This window comes from Podarcis gaigeae, assembly GCF_964106915.1.
Source record: "Podarcis gaigeae genome assembly, chromosome: 3".
Classification (NCBI taxonomy): domain Eukaryota; kingdom Metazoa; phylum Chordata; class Lepidosauria; order Squamata; family Lacertidae; genus Podarcis; species Podarcis gaigeae.
Window position 1 is genome coordinate 39071452 of NC_139680.1, and position 17099 is coordinate 39088550.

The window sequence follows — 17099 nt, forward strand, 5'->3', positions numbered from 1 at the left end:
GTGAAGTATAGAAATTGTTCGTTTTCAGATTATTATTTTTTTAAACAGAGTTGCCATGCTATTTTTGGTTGGTGTTTTGGTTTGAATCTATCAGGACTGTAGAGGCTGTTGCAATCATAGACTGGGTCAAGTGCGGGGTGGCAGATGAGAAGTCTTAAACATGTGCTTTACAACTGGTGTACTGCACATGGACACAGCCATTAAGTCCAGAATCTAAAATTACCTCACTGCACTGCTGGTTTCTTATACAGTTGTCCCTCGGATTACAAACACCTCGGGTTACAAAAACTTTGGGTTACAAAAGGAGTACTGGGAAGGAGTACATTGGGTTAAGAAATTTACCTCAGGATGAGTACAGAAATTGTGCGGTGGCAGCGGGAAGCCCCATTAGCTAAAGTGGTATCTCAGGTTAAGAACAGTTTCAGGTTAAGAGCGGACCTCCGGAATGAATTAATTTCGTGACCAGAGGTACCACTGTATTGCTAATTTGCCATCAGTACTGGCAGCCCCCCCCTCCTCTCTTCCTCAGTCATGGTAAAACCTCTGGCCCTTCTTCAGAATGAGACAGTGAGGCAGAAAGCCTCACGAGGTGGGTGGACAGAGATGGGTAGAGTATGGCTGGTACAGGCAGTGAAGCAAGCAAGTGGGAGGAATGGTGCTTGGTGCCTGGCACAACTGTCTCAGATTGCCTCATTAAAGTGACAACACAATGTAGTTCACATGCTGGGTTGTTGTTTTTTCCTGGGCCCAGTAAACAAATCTATTATTTTTCATTCAAGATCTGTTTTTCACTAACACATTGTGAAATTTGAACTCAGGCCTTCCTAGTCCCCATCAAACACTCCACTGCAGGAGTGAGGGATTTCTGGCCTGCAGGCTAAATTATGCCCATCAGGGGTTCTACTTTTGCTCAGAAAGCTGTTTTTAGCTAGCCATGCCCACATGATGTTAGGTGTAGGGCAGGTAAAGCCACAACTGCAAATGAATAATTTGGAGCCTCAACCTTCCTAACTGGTGCTTACATTTTGACACCTTTAAATGGTGCAAATGCAAGTAAGTCTCTTTGGGGTTGGTTCCCCTTAAAAATGCCTAAATTGGGGTTTCCCAAACTTGGGTCTACAGCTGTTTTGGGACTACATTTCCCATCATTCCTGACCACTGGTCCTGCTAGCTAGGGATAATAGGAGCTGTACAAAAACAGCTGGAGACCTATGTTTGGGAAACTTTGGCCTAAACAAAGACAGTCCCTTGCAGCTGGTTCTTGCAGATGGCATAAATATTTGCTGTTAAGGACAAAAAGGAAGCATCCAGAGGTTTCATTTCCCATCATTTTTTGAACACCGCACATACTTGCTCTCACATAATCTTTCATGTACTTTTCATCACTAGGCACAGTCAAGGCCCTCCCCTCCCAGACCAGGGGGAAGTAAGCCAGACAAAGGATTCACAGAAAGATGAAAACACATTTGCCTGCTTTGTGAGGTAATTGTATCTCCCCTGTAATCCATTTCTAAAATATAAATAGATAAACCCAATATCCCGTGTCTTCAAGCTCTCCACACTTGGAAAGTTCATTGTTCACCAACTCCTCCCCTATATCTTACTTACATAGATATAGTTACTAGTAATTACATACCTTTTTTCCACCAAAGAGCAAAACCAACAAAATGCAGGCCATCACATTGAGCACCTTTTAAAATATCTCACTCGCCAAGTTCTATAGCTGCTCAGTACCAATATATCCTTTAAGAAGTCCTGTGACATGAAAATTACTTGTACTACTATGAATTCCCTTCCTTTCCTTCTGTAGGCGATTAAGCTTGACTCATCCTAGCTTCACATAATTCTAAATCCTTGACAGGTGAACTGTGATATACCTGTTCTCTCTTTTTTAAAAAGTCAACAGAAGTTGATTAGTAGGGTGTTGACGATCCATTCCCATTTGCACCTGATACCACAGCCAACCAAATCATTTTTAAAGGTGTAGTTCTGCTTTCTCCCTGGGGAGGGCAAAATGCATAGTAGCAGAACTCACCGTGTGTCTTGACTCTTAACCATTCTCTGAACTGTGGCAAGTTGCATAGCGGGCCTGACTCTGCATAAGGCTGCTCTCTATATTCAACTAAAGAAATACAATTCAAACACCAGAAAGGAGCAAAGGGCCTTGCTGTAAAACACAGTGCTGGACCAGCAACCTCCCATTCAATTGCTTGTGACAAAGAGGAGTATTCCAGGATTAAATAGCTAATCTGTTCACACTGAGCACATATATACATCGTGTGAAAATTCAGGACAAGGATATATGAATTTGTCTTGCTGAATCGAACCATATAGATTCATGTCTGAGAGTGGCCAACTGTTTGGAAGTCCACAAGCAGGGCAAGAATGTAGGGGTGTTGATGGAGCTCACCTAGTTTGTCCCAAGAAGGAAACTTTGGCAGCTCAAAGAACAGGAAAGATGAGTTTGGATTTGATATCCCGCTTTATCACTACCCGAAGGAGTCTCAAAGCGGCTAACATTCTCCTTTCCCTTCCTCCCCCACAACAAACACTCTGTGAGGTGAGTGGGGCTGAGAGACTTCAGAGAAGTGTGACTAGCCCAAGGTCACCCAGCAGCTGCATGTGGAGGAGTGGAGATGCGAACCCAGTTCCCCAGATTACGAGTCCACCGCTCTTAACCACTACACCACACTGGCTGGTGCATGGTATCACAAGCCCCAAAGTATCCTCCATCTTGGATCAAAATCCAAGTCTGAGAAGGATTTCCCATTTATCCTCCACCCCACCCACTCACATTAAAACATTCACTTGGTGGGGCAGTTTAGTTCCCTCTCTCAGTAAGAGAGGCTGCTGTTCAATTGTGCCGGGTGTAAGCATGCTTTAGTAATTTGTGAAAGGATTTAGCCCTAGAATCCATTTTTAATGTTATGACCAATTCTAGAATATGTAAAGTAACAGTTTTAAGAAGTGCTTTTGAGTATCCTGCATTGTTGAGTAACCATGTTGTGTTCTACTTCAGTCCTACCACAGCTAATGGCAGGGCTTGTCAGTCTTGGGCTCCATCCAGCTTCTCGCTCTTTCGAAGCACTACATATATGAGTTTGTCAATACATATATTTTCAAATAACCTCAGAAGCATGGATAGCTAATCTCCAGCCTCAGATTTGCCACATATAACAAATATTTTATGCTATTATCAGTGTTGTATCTGCATGTGACATATTTGCTAAGCATGATAATTTTGCCCTTTTACTTAGTTCTGGTTATTTGCAAAGGCATTTCCTGATTTCTGTACTGTGAAGACAGCTGTGGAAATATTCTACCCCCTCCCCAATTATAATTCAATTGTAGATAGGCAGACATCTGTCACACACCGCTGACCTTTCATTATCACTTAACATTTATGTAACATTTTTCTTATTCACAAATCTGTGCAAATGTTGACTCACTGGTACGTCTTTGAGGCACTATTCTTTTTCTTAACAACTCCTTCCCCTTGCCATGCCACCTAAATTCTTTTGACAGTCCTCCTGGAACAAGCTAGCCCTCAATGTTGGTGCCCTATTCATGGCAGCACTTGATAGCATCAAACATTAGATCATTAGATCATTTCATTGGCTGATGACAAATTGATTGACAAATAGTGGATTCAGTTGAGGGGCACTGTCACAGCTTCCCATAGCAAAAAGCATAAATAATATAGTTATGTAAAATAGAAGACTAACAAAATGTAGAATGTGGACCAAACAGCTGTAGGTGTTCGCATAAAACAAACCTGCTGAAATTTGAATAATTTTGGAGGAAGGGGCAATAATATCCTGAAGGTCAGCCCAATGCTGGAAAGCTATGAAAAGCAAATTATTTCTGTCCCATAAGATACTTTAAAAATGCAGGCAGGATTGCCTGATTGATTAGCAAGGCATACTGCCTTCAGAGTACAGTGGTACCTCGGGTTACATACGCTTCAGGTTACATACGCTTCAGGTTACAGACTCTGCTAACCCAGAAATAGTACCTCGGGTTAAGAACTTTGCTTCAGGATAAGAACAGAAATCGTGCTCCGGCGGCGCAGCAGGAACAGGAGGCCCATTAGCTAAAGTGGTGCTTCAGGTTAAGAACAGTTTCAGTTTAAGAACGGACCTCCGGTACGAATTAAGTACTTAACCCGAGGTACCACTGTAGACCAATTACTAATGGGAAAAGTTGCATAAATTCAGAGACAAAAGCAGTATTGGATGACAACTTCCCCTTCCAAAAATTATCAAGTGGATAATTTTATTAGCTTTCTTATATATGCTGCTAAGCAAGCTAAGAACAAGAATTACATTTTCAGCTGCTGCACTGCTTGTATTTAAATTACCAGGCAAAACTAATGATGGAAAGGGAGCTTTAATAATTAAATACAGATCAGTATTTAAATGTGGCAGATGGACAAATCCAATCAAGAATATGCTTATATTATCATATGAACATTGCAATACAGTCAGAACAAAGAAATAATACTTGAGTCTGCCAGCTGAATAAGAGACGTATCACTCACATACTATACAACTTGAGCATATTTTTCCAGTAGCAGAATTTCCCATTCAGTTCAATGAAGGGGGAGGAATATTCACATTCAGAACTTTCCCTTTCTTATAATACAAGTTAAAAGGGTAGCTCCTGCTTGTGTAGAGTTTTGGCTGTGTATTTGAAGCTGCTAGAGTAGGACTAATTCTGCTCCCTTCTACTGCGAAAGGATACAGCTTGCTAAAAGTCTGGTTTCTCAGCCATTCATCAGCTCTCAACCGGATGTACTAAAGCAGCTGGCCCTTAGGGAATCTTACTATTTAAAATACAAACAGTAAGCACAACAAATGTATAGAGCTATACAGGCTCTATATAAATGCCATCACCCCCATTACATGCCTTGACCTTAACATTTTGCCTCTTTATAAGGCAGTTCCAAACTTATACTATGAAAGAGTGTGAAGTTAGTTCAAAGTAGGATTTGGTCCTCTAGGGAAAATAAGAAAGGAGCTGAGTTGGAAAGAGCTGGCTGGTTCTTTGAAGAAAAACATAACACACACTCATGCACTAAGCCACTTGCAACACCTTTTAAGAGAGGTGGGATAAATAATAAGTTATTAATAATAAATAATTTAAAATTCAGAAAATACAGCAATTGAAGGGACATTAAACACACTAATTATTCTCCCATGCAAGTATATATACTGAGGTACCGTATGCCCAAATATTCCTGTCTACCAACAACAGTTTTCATTTTGGTACTTGCCCCTCAAAAATGGTGGTGGCTTTTTGGTCCCCTTCTGTGCCTTTTCAAAATGCCTTCTTAACAAATTGCTCACTTGACTTCCTAGGGTTACCATTCTTCAGTGACCAGCTCCTTCCTCAGTGTAGAGATGGGAGGGATATGGGAGTTTGCATTTAAAGGTGAACCTACCTAATGTGCCAATACAGGAACTGAAAGCTAAACAGCCTTAGAAATCTACACTACTCTGTATTTTGCAAGTGAGTGAGTTTTCCAGTCAAGTAATGCTTACAAAAATGCATACTCTATGGCAAAGATTGCACAAAAAGGTTGCGTACCTTAATGAAGACACCATAAAACTGTATTATTGCTTTGCATAAAAATGTTAGGCAAAATTCCATATAGAACTGTGTGTATTAGGAGAAATTCACACTAAAACGCTGATGAATTTTCGTGATTAAAAAAGAAGAATTTGCAAATGGATGTGGAAATGTGGAGAACTAAACTTAAAATGGGAAAAAAGAGAAACAAATAAACCCCAATCCATCGATTCACTCACCCCTGCCACAGAGTCTATAGAAGTGACTTAGAATAGGGATTGTAGGCTGGTCACTTGCACATCACCAAAAAAGAGGAGGTAAAGACATTAAATTTGCATGTGTTAACTGAAATGGATATATACAAATTAGCTTAGAAATGATTCCTGTTAAATGATTGTTCTAAATAGAAACTCAGTACATGTCACCATATTGGGAAGACTGCGATCAGGTGATCTGTAAGCTCATCAATCTGTTGATGAGCAACTTCAATGTCTCTCTTTATGGTTCTTTGTCTTTAAACCGGGCTTGGCCTAGGATTGTCCTCTGTAAATATGGGCACATGACTTTCCTGGAGGAGTAGATGCAGCTCGTCTCCAGGGCACACAGATGCAAATGCATCCATATGAACACACAGGCAACTGAACAGCATACAGATTGCAATGCTCTTCTGATCGGTTTGAAGTCACAGTAAAATTATGAAATTAAAAAGAAAACACCAGACCACGGACTACAATAGAGTGAGCTTCCTGCCAAGAGTACAGTAGTACTCGATATTAATTTGGACCTATTGATTTGGATCATTATTGTACAGAGGGTCTGTTATTAGCATTAGTTGCCTTGTTCTCGCACTCCAGAGTTCTCCCCCCCCCCACATTTTCCCTGTTATTATCAAGTCTACTTGTCTCAGAGGAAAAAGACAGTAGTCACCATGCTATCAAGAGTCAAGCATGCAACGCCTCTATCTAATCTAACTGACCAACAGAGTCAATTCAAACACTTCATTGTATATATCTTCTTTCAGAAGTAGGCAAAAGGCTCCCCCCTCCTGATCTTAAAACATAATAGTTTGGACCCAGATGGATGGTATACAATAAATATGACAAGCATATCTATCATGTTGACTAGTTTATCCCTATGTCATATTTATAAGTAATACTTCAATAATACAAAAAGGTCACTCCCAGGTCTTGTGTCAGAGAACAGGTTGCATGTGTTTAACACAGCCAATACAACTGCCTATAGCATTTCCACTGTGAACAGAAAAATTAACTTGTGGAATGGCGATGAGCACTCAAAAGCTTGTAGCCTTGCATAAACAAAAGAAAAATTGTGATGAGGGCCTCTTGGTACAGATATTTTTAACCTTCTTCTTGAGGTCAGTTATATAAACAGAGATCTTTAACAGTTGCTAGTCACTGCTGAGGCCGTCAGGAGGGGAAGTGGAAAGCCAGAAGTAATTAGAATGATTTCTCAAAGCACATAGAAAGCTTTTGTGCGCCTGTCTGAATAAACTGGTGAATATTTATTCTCTGACCTAAAACTCACATTAGGCTTCCATGAACCACATGATCCTCGTATTCTTTTCTGAAAAGGAAAGGACACAACGTAGAGGTACTTGATCTCAATCTGTAAGTAATTTAGACAAAGAACATGTCCACATATTCATATGACTCACCGAGTAACTCCTGAATCATGTGATGATAACACGGATGTGCGAATTATGCTTTGATGCCATTCAACAATATTGCACTGTTTCAGCAAAGGCAACGCAGTGTGTGATAAGCCATCAAGCGATGGAACATCATCAAGAGATAGTACATTCACATGTGGCTGACCCAATTAAATACAATATATATATATATTTTAATGCTTTCAGCAACATTTCACCACTACATAATTTTCATGTATAACAAAAGGAGTCAATAATATTGTGACAAGAATGATCATGCATCTTATATTAGCAGTTCAGGGTGTGGAAGAAAAATATGACTAGAATTCTGCTTAGGAGGGATATGTGTATGTTGCTAGCTTGTCTGAGCAACCATTGGAATTATGCCTAATATTCATGGAGCCCTAAGAGGAAATTCCAAATAGCTTTAATGTGCTAAGAAAGGATAAGGAAGTACCATAGGTCAGTGGCACAGCACGTGGCTGGCAGGTAGAAAGACCCAGGTTCAATCTCTGGCAGCTGCAGGTTGAGAAAGAGCACTGCTTGAAGCTTTGGGGAACTGCTGCTAATCACTGTAAGGACAAAACTAAGCTAGAGGGAGCAATGGATTTGGGCTTGGTAAACAGCAGCTTCCTATATCCCTGATGTGGGTCAAATCATCTGGAAGTCTCCTCCTAACATTGGGTGTATTTCCCTCTAATTCTCTAACAAGAAGACTTACAATTATTATTTTAGTTTATTCTTTATACCTGTGCATTGATATTTGGAATGTTCTTGAAGTTGCACCTTCAAACCATGAAGATACACTATTTCAATTATGTCATGGGAGAATTTTGTTGCAAGGATAACAAAGTTATTTAAATATAAGTAGGAAGTCAGTATATAAGTCAAATTAATGCTTTCGCAGCACTTTGTCCATGTATGACAGAATGTCTTGCATCTGCCTTTCATTTGGGTATCAGATTCATTCTGAAACGGTGTTTCATGTCTGAGACCCATTATCAAAGCTAATAGTTGCTGAAAAACAGAGGTAGAGCCAAGATTAGAAACTGAATTCTAGGATGTGGCTTAGAGTAGGCCCGTATACACACCATTGCAGTAAGCTGCTATGCCATGACTGTCCACATCCCAGTGTAGAATCTAACATGACAGACCTTCCTGGAAGATGACATTACTGTTGTGGAAAGTTTCCAAAAGATAGTTGGATCACAATGTGCTCTGGGGCAGCTGCATAATTGCTGTCTCTGTCTTTACTCAAGCAAGAAAATGATGAGCCCAGTATCAAAGCGATCCTTTCATCCGAACAAATAATTGAAGTTTCCTAATGCAACTCTCATAGTGTTAATCTCTGTCCAGGTATAATGACAACTTTCTGGCAGTACATTTAAATAAAATATATATCTGCCCAAATCTCTAGAGGCTAGCCATGTTAGCCTGCTGCACCCAAAACAACAAAGCCTAACAGTGTGGTCCTAACCATTTCGACTCAGAAATAAGTCCTATTGAATTCAACGAGGCTTACTCCCTGGGTCTGTAGACTTTGGATTGCCATCTAACAAATTATTTATGAAATTGTGGACTGCTTTGTGGACATGAAATTTATGCTATGATAAATTTGTTAGTCTTTGAGGTGCCACAAGACTCTAGTATCAAGCGGGTAGGGTAGGGGTATCAAAAAATGTGCATGCATTTTCATGCCATACTTCCAAAAATGAAAAATGGGGAGGGGGAAATCACATTGGGAAGACTATAACACAAACTGACAAATACCAGCACTGTTTAAGATAAATCTTCTGATCTGTCATAGCCCCTATGCACAGAAATAATCTTGAGTTAAGCTGTCTGGTGCAGGTTCAAAGTATATAAAAAAAGAGATTTTATTATTTAATCCTTTTCCTGTCCCCTCCTGACCCAGGTAGTTGCCTTGTGCCTTATCCTCTAAATGACGACTTCTTGGGGAAATAATTCATAATCTCTATCAGGAAGTTTCAGATAGTCACTTTCTTCTTCCTATAATGTCATCCAGTAACTCCTAATTTCAGACGGGTTGAAATCCTCAAGAATTATATAAGAACAAACATATATTTCCGTATAATAAATTTCTTTTTTTTTAAAGGCTACAAGATTCATACCCTTGTTAATTGACAATCTGTCAAATAAGTTTGTTTTAATTGCTTTAAAAGGTTCATTCAATGCAAGAGCAGTGAATCTCTGCCCACATTTTGCTTATAGCTCTTGCTGCAGATAAGCATTCACTTTTCTCTAGCATCCAGGTGTCCCAATTTTTAAAACAGTATTAAAGGATTATATTAACTGGATTGTGAAAATGAAAGATGGAATAACAAACAATGGTTTCAAAAGACAACTGTAAGTGGTACTACTACTTAGCTAAATTATATTTTTCTCTAGACAAATATTCTCAACGTTGATTCTGATCAGTGTTTGCTACAGCTATTTGAGTACGTTAGTGAATGATTATACTTCCTATTATCAGGCAGCTTAAGAAAAATAGCAGAAAAATGACTGCATTGTTTCATCTAGAGACATTATTTCAAAACAGTATTGGGAACACACTGTCATTAATCTATCCCTACTCATTTTGACAATCCAATAAAAATAGATTTGATCCTGAATCCTGTTTGACGTTTACCTGCACAATGGAGATGTCTGGTATATGTATGAAGTTATTCAATAATGAGTGAGGCAGTCTAAAATCCACTCATTTTTTTGCACTTCACTTTTCATGGAAATATGTTGGACAAACCCAGAGTTGGAACGTGGACTGAATCCTTGCATTTTTTAAAAATCCAATCATAGCAATGTGAATTTATCTATTTATTAAAAATGAAAGAAAATCAGTACACCAAATGAACTACTAAATAATAACAAAATCCCCCACCCAATTGCTGTTTTCTGTCTAGAAAGAAAAAGGGAAACGTAACACTGACAATGCTGTTTCTGTTACACAAAATTCAAAGCATGTGAACTTTTCACTTCATCAGAAGGAAGATAGCCCAGTTCTGATGTGGACTAAATGCCTTTGCTTATATTAGGACTCCATTCTAAAACAAAGTGAGACTTTATTTGTTTGTTTTTTAAAATTAATTCACTGCAAAAGTAGTATGTACCATTTTATTATCATTGTTAGTTCATGCCTTTCTCAGCAAACACTTAAATAATGTTTTTAATCCCTGTACAGCATTATCATTAACACATAAACACCTTGATGGCAAATACATCTGCAATTTGAACTATAGCAGTTTCTCTTAAAATGAAATGGAATCACATTATTCACCCAAAAGATATTTATAATTAAGCCTCACTGAAACTAAAAGGAAAAGTTGGTAGTGAATTTGCAACTAACTTAAATGACCAACTTTAGCTAGATTAAACATTTTCAGCAGAAATCCATACTGTACTTACCTCTTCACATTTATTGCCTTTTTTGGTTTTGAGATTATATGTGTCTTACTGAAAGGTCTAAAGTGAAGTGCATCATCGACAGAGGCTAATTTGACTGAATCAGGCATACTAGGAATTTTTATGAAGGGTAGCACAAAAAGTTTCTGCAATACAGCGATATTGAAAAGGAATAACAAATCCTATAGCAAAAAATACTCTTCAATGAAAGCATGCCCAAATCTGGAGTGCAAAACACATTTTAACATTCGCACAGTAAATTTGGCATTTGTTCCTCTCAGCTAAACCCCCTGCTTCCCCACCCCCAACTGAAGCATCAATGTATTTTAAGATATACTCACCTTTGCTTCCTTGAACTTGGAGCGCGAGCCAAATTATAAGAAATATTAATCCACTTTTCAGATGCATGCTGCTTTTTTATCATTCACAATGTTCAAGGCTGGTTATTCAGGAAACAGAACTTATGTTGGACTGACTTTAGGAACAAAACTTCCTACTAGCTGCGTTTCCCACCCCCCTGAAAGGTGTTGCCAAACCCCAAGTTGTTTAGAATCCTCTCTGGCCTGATGTGTAATAACAGGTGTGGATGCAGAAAACCTGAGCAAATTCTCAAGATCACACCTGTCACCCAGAGAGAATGAAAGTAGAACTGGAGTGAGAATTCAGAGAAGAGTGACGAAGTTTAAACAAGAAGAAAAAAAAGCAGTGTCTGTTTCTGGAATAAGCTGTTTATCTGCTGCTCAGACATAATCCCTCTTATGGTCCAGCTGGAGGAGCTGCCTTCATCTTATTAACCTTCTGGAGTGGCATCTGTCAGCTCCCAGTAGACTTTCAGTAGCACCATGATAAACAACGGAAGCCTTCTTCTAGTGACCATTACCTGTCAACACTTGCCATTTGGACATCCCAGTCATGTGGCCTATGTCACATCAAGAAGCATCGGCAAATGACGGCAGTAGGAGAGCCCATTACTTTGGTGAGGTGCAATCATAGCTAGCGAACATCCTTTCAGCAAGCTGACGGTGCGGAGCCTTTCCCTTAAAAACAAACCAACCAAACCATGAAAAGGCTGCTTTAGCAATGTCTGAGCAAGCAATGTCATGACTCAGCAGGAAAGTTCTGTAGCAGTCACAACTTGGAGCATCCAATTCCAAATTAGATTAGGAGGGGGTGGGGAGGGAAAAGAAGGTTTCATGGGCAGAGACAGGAAAGTAAGAGGAATGCATTCTGCAGCCTGAAGCTGAACAAAATTTGCAATACTGTTAATGCTAAGTATTTCCTTCTACACTTCCATTCCATAATGATAGTTGGACCTATTGTAACATTTACCTATCCTATATTTGTGCCAGGGTACTGTTATCTTTATTTGGTTAAAAAGAGGTTACACGTCTTCCAGAAAAGCAGGGATTGGTCTTTTCATTCTATTGCATATCTTTGTTTGCCCTGGTTAGACTTCACACTGTGAGATTCACTGGCGGCAAGAAACTTTCCTAGTGCTGCAGGAACAAGTTGCTCTCAGAACAACCTTCATTTGAACCTGGTCAGAGTTCTATTTTTACTTGGGATTTAAACAATGGCAGAAGAAAACAAAGATCGCCCTCTTTGATCTACTTGTGGCAAGGATTACAAAGCCGCTGCTGTTGGGACCCCAAATTGACCTACCCTGCTGCCTGTTTTTTTTTAATTTTTTACATTCTTTAGGAATATAGATTTATGTTTTCTGAACAAATATTTCTTCCAGCCTGCTGGAAATAAAGAGAGAAATTTGTGCCAGGAAATTAGCCATCTTGAACAATGGAATTCTGGATTTACTCTGAGCTACACATGAGAATACCAACAGCACTATAGCTATGGTGATATTTCTTCTTTCATAAATACTGGGAACAACGTGCAACTCCAACCATAATTAAGCCATGTAAAAATCACAACATGAGAGGATGAAAAGACTAAGTTGTCTGTTCTTTAGGAGATTCTGTTCTTTTACACACTGCAGGAATTCTCAATGCAACATCACCTCTGCAACGACAATGAATGGATTTTCGAGGAGAACTGAATGTTCTCTGAAAGCCTTGTACTTGCTCTGTAGCCAAGATACCCATTATTAAAGGATAATTAACAAAATAGATAAACATAATAGTGGTCACTAGGAAAGGCAGAGAAATGGAATCAAAGTTTTTGAAGAATGCTTAAATGCATTAGAGTCCAATACTGAAACACCACCTGGCAGAACCAAAATTTGATTATTAGTTACCCAGTACATATTCAGAACAGAATAATCTACTACTTAGCATATTACTAAATTAATGTGTGTTTGCACACAATTACTTAGCGCCAGCACTCTCTCATCAAACTTTGCTATTGAGATTGTAAGTGCATTAAAAGTTACCAAAAGCTGATAACATATTTTGCAAAATTTCCATATTGCTAACTTTAATAAACTTAAGATATACAGCAACTTTCTGAAAAGACTGTAAAACTTCTTAACAGCACATTTTAAAACATAATCATCATCATCAAACCTTTATTGGCATCACTTACAAACATTAAACATAAACACATCACACCATTAGAAAAGCCCATACAAAACACCTACAATTCATTAAAATGCATATACACACACAAAACAACCTCCCATGACAGCCACTGGAAGTTTTGGCAGCACATTGATATGAACAGCATCATCTCACATGGGGATAAACTCAACTGAATTTAGTGGGAATTATTTCCTTGCAAATAAAGACAGGAATGGGCCGCATGAATGTTTCTCTGATGGAATTGATACACTGAGAGCTATCTGTAAATCCTGGGTATTTTTACAGTACCTTATCCATATTTCCACTTAATTAAAAAACCTGGTAACTAAACTTGATAACTACCACTGTGAAAGCAAACAAGGATGATAAACACTCATTATAGCAAAAGCAATGCTATCAAGGGACTGTTGCTTCTCTAAAGTACTGCTGTGTTTAATTATGGGTCACTGTTAATTAATCTAGAAGTGCTTCTTCTAGCCGGTTTGCTGTCATAAATAATTATACATTCTTAAAGAGGCAAAGTTTTTTTTTTTTTTAATGGCTGTATTTCAATGGGACACTATAAACATACAAGTGAAGCATAGCTGGGTAGTGCTTGAAGCTGAAGCATTCATTGAGCCAAGAGAAGCAAACGCAGATGAATGCCAACCCACCCGGGAAGAATGGCAGATGAAGTTGATGGACTACATGGAATTGGCGGAAATGACTGGCAGAATCTGAGACCAGCCCACCCGGGAAGAATGGCAGATGAAGTTGATGGACTACATGGAATTGGCGGAAATGACTGGCAGAATCCGAGACCAGGGAGAAGAGTCGGTGGAAGAAGATTGGAAGAAATTTAAAGACTATTTACAGAAACACTGTAAATTTAATGAATGTTAGAAGGATGCTGGAATGAAGTTATATGGCTTTAGCAGAAATGTTATAAAGAATTAAGTAAAAATAGATTTCCCAAAGGGGAAAACGTAAGGTTAGATTGTGTTAAGATAAATTATAGGACAAAAATTGAGAAAGATGGAAAGGATTTGCTGAAATAGCTAACTGAACTAGAACACAAAAAGGGAGGTGTGAGGAGGTCATTGAAACAAGTAAATGAAAGATAAGATATGGAAGTATTGAATGTGTTTTTAATTGCTTCTGTTTTTTTCTTTCTGTTTTGTTAAGATAAGTGCTGTTTTTTGTTTTTCATGTATTGTAACTTTTTTCCCTTTTCCCTTTTTTCTTCTTTTTGTAATTTTTAAACTCTTAATAAATATTACTTTAAAAAACAACAACACAGATGAATGCCAGAAGACTTCATTTGTCACCATCTGTTCTCCACCTATCATGGAACATGTGGGTAATAGCTAGGGATGGAGGAGAAATTTGGTTTTGTTCCTATCTTAATGCAAACCTACCTAATTTGCATCCAAGAAAATGCAAGGCATGAGTATAATTTACATTTGCACTTTTCTGAATTTTGTGATGCAGTGGTCCCAACAAAAATGTGTACAAATTTGTGTATTATTAGGGAGAAATGCTCATAAAAATGCATATACAGTGGTACCTTGGGTTAAGTACTTAATTCGTTCCGGAGGTCCATTCCTAACCTGAAACTGTTCTTAACCTGAAGCACCACTTTAGCTAATGGGGCCTCCTGCTGCCACCACGCCGCCAGAGCCCGATTTCTGTTCTTATCCTGAAGCAAAGTTCTTAACCTGAAGCACTATTTCTGGGTTAGCAGAGTGTGTAACCTGAAGCGTATGTAACCTGAAGCGTATGTAACCCGAGGTACCACTGTAATAGTGAAAACGAATATTTAAATGCATAATAGTAGGGAAATAGTCTTGCAAAAAGGTATCTAATATGAGACATTTTCACTAAAATGCTGGTGGATTTTCATTAGGACTTTTTTAAAATAAAAAATTGCAAAATTTGATGTGGAAATGTGGCAAAGTGAACTTAAGACTGGTAAAACAAAGGAACCAGAGTGGACTGCTTCGTTGATTCCTAATTAGCAGGTGGTTTGTGCAATTCCCAAGATGGAGGATCAGCTATTGTTTTTGCTTCCCAGTAGGCCCCCATAGCAAAAGGAAATTGCTGTAGGTGCAACTTTTATGCGATCAAACTTTGCACCCACAAAGAGACTCTCTTTCAACCAATTGTGGAAAGATACAGGAGAGCCCCCAATATCCTTTTGATGTGGGGTGTATGGGATATAATGGGATGAATTGAAATATGGGAAGGGAGGGACAACTGGGAGCCTGTGCCTGAGAGCATTTGAAATGCACAGGGACTGTCCTAGAGTGGAGACATCATCATATCTGTTGTATCTGTAGGGTAATAGAGATTTTGACAAAACAAAAAAAAAATCCTTCCAGTAGCACCTTAAAGACCAACTAAGTCAGTTCTTGGTATGAGCTTTCGTGTGCATGCACACTTCTTCAGATACACACAGATACTGTGTATCTGAAGAAGTGTGCATGCACACGAAAGCTCATACCAAGAACTGACTTAGTTGGTCTTTAAGGTGCTACTGGAAGGAATTTTTTTTGTTTTGACTATGGCAGACCAACACGGCTACCTATCTGTAACTAGAGATTTTGACATGTGCAAAGCAGGGGCAAGGAGGATCTGTGTCAAAACATATTCCTAGACCAACACTTCTTGGACCCATAGCCAATATGCTGCCATTACTCCCATCTCACACATGTAGGCGGCAGTGTAGTTGCTACACAAGGATCCTGCTTTGTATCAGAATTGACTGAATATGAACTTTTATCCTCCCGTCATGTGGTAATGGGAATGGCTATTTAGTACAGAATATTACCTCACTATCTAGCAGTTCGAAAGCACTTCAAAGTGCAAGTAGATAAATAGGTACAGCTCCAGCGGCAAGGTAAACGGTGTTTCCATGCGCTGCTCTGGTTTGCCAGAAGCGGCTTAGTCCTGCTGGCCACATGACCCGGAAGCTGTACGCCGGCTCCCTCGGCCAATAAAGCGAGATGAGCGCCGCAACCCCAGAGTCGGCCACGACTGGACCTAATGGTCAGGGGTCCCTTTACCTTTACTATTACCTCACTTCAGAAAAGACATGAGCATCTCCCGTCTGCAGGAAGTTCAGTATGCACATTGCAGAGCTTTGGATCATGCTCAGGCTGAACCAAGTTGAACTCCTAAATAAATAAAAAGGTTTGAGCTATTGCTTGCATATCAGAGACTGCCTGACCCAAGGAGTTGCTGACTCAGTTCTTCACCAACAGAACAAAACAACACAGGAAGCCACATTATACTGACTCAGACCATTGGTCCTCTTAGCTCAGTAATGTTGGTACTGATTGGTGGTGACTCTGTGAGGTCTCAGGCCTATCTCTCCCAGGTCCACTTGGAGATGCTGAGGATTAAGGACTTTACATGTGCTCTACTACTTCCTTGCTTCCTTCACAGGAAGCAAGAAGTTTCTTGTTTTTTCAGAAGATTGTGCTAGGAAAGTTTGACAGGCTTTGTGTCCACTGATTCCTGATGTATAAAGCAGCAGCATGACAAAAACACCCTGCAGCACTGCTGTGTGTGTTTTCTGAAAAGAACAATATTGTATGTAGAAGCTTCTTTTCATTGTGCTTCTAAGAACTCCTGCTCTTTCATTGTGTTTCTTCCCTACTTCTGAAGTCACACCTGTGGTTCCCAAGTTACTACACGGAGAACTGAATCAGAGAGGGAGGGAGGGAGAGACAAATGTAAGGGCCATTTTTCTCATTAGAGACAAACACTAGTTAAATACATTTAATTAAAACCATCTGGACATCTAATGGTGCTATTTATCACCTGTTCTGCAAGATAGGTGCATCTGAAGAATATTTTTCAATGTGGAAAGTTAGTGAAGCTCATATACACACCTGCAACATGAACTGGATGAAGATTAAGGG

General features: G+C 39.2%; 1 protein-coding gene across 6 annotated transcripts in view; it reads right to left on the reverse strand.

Annotated features, from left to right (window-relative positions):
• Positions 1-11694, reverse strand: part of IMPG1 (interphotoreceptor matrix proteoglycan 1) — a 70461-nt gene extending 58767 nt beyond the window's left edge. For 5 of the 6 annotated variants that reach the window (XM_083730126.1, XM_083730123.1, XM_083730122.1 and 2 more), the window contains exon 1: positions 11002-11694. In XM_083730126.1, coding sequence (XP_083586252.1) covers positions 11002-11068 — 67 coding nt within the window. In that variant the 5' untranslated portion in view covers positions 11069-11694. Of the gene's footprint in view, positions 1-5810; positions 5917-7105; positions 7156-11001 lie in introns of all 6 variants that reach the window. The other variant, XM_083730125.1, reaches the window with a different exon arrangement.
• Between the last annotated feature and the right edge of the window lie 5405 nt (positions 11695-17099).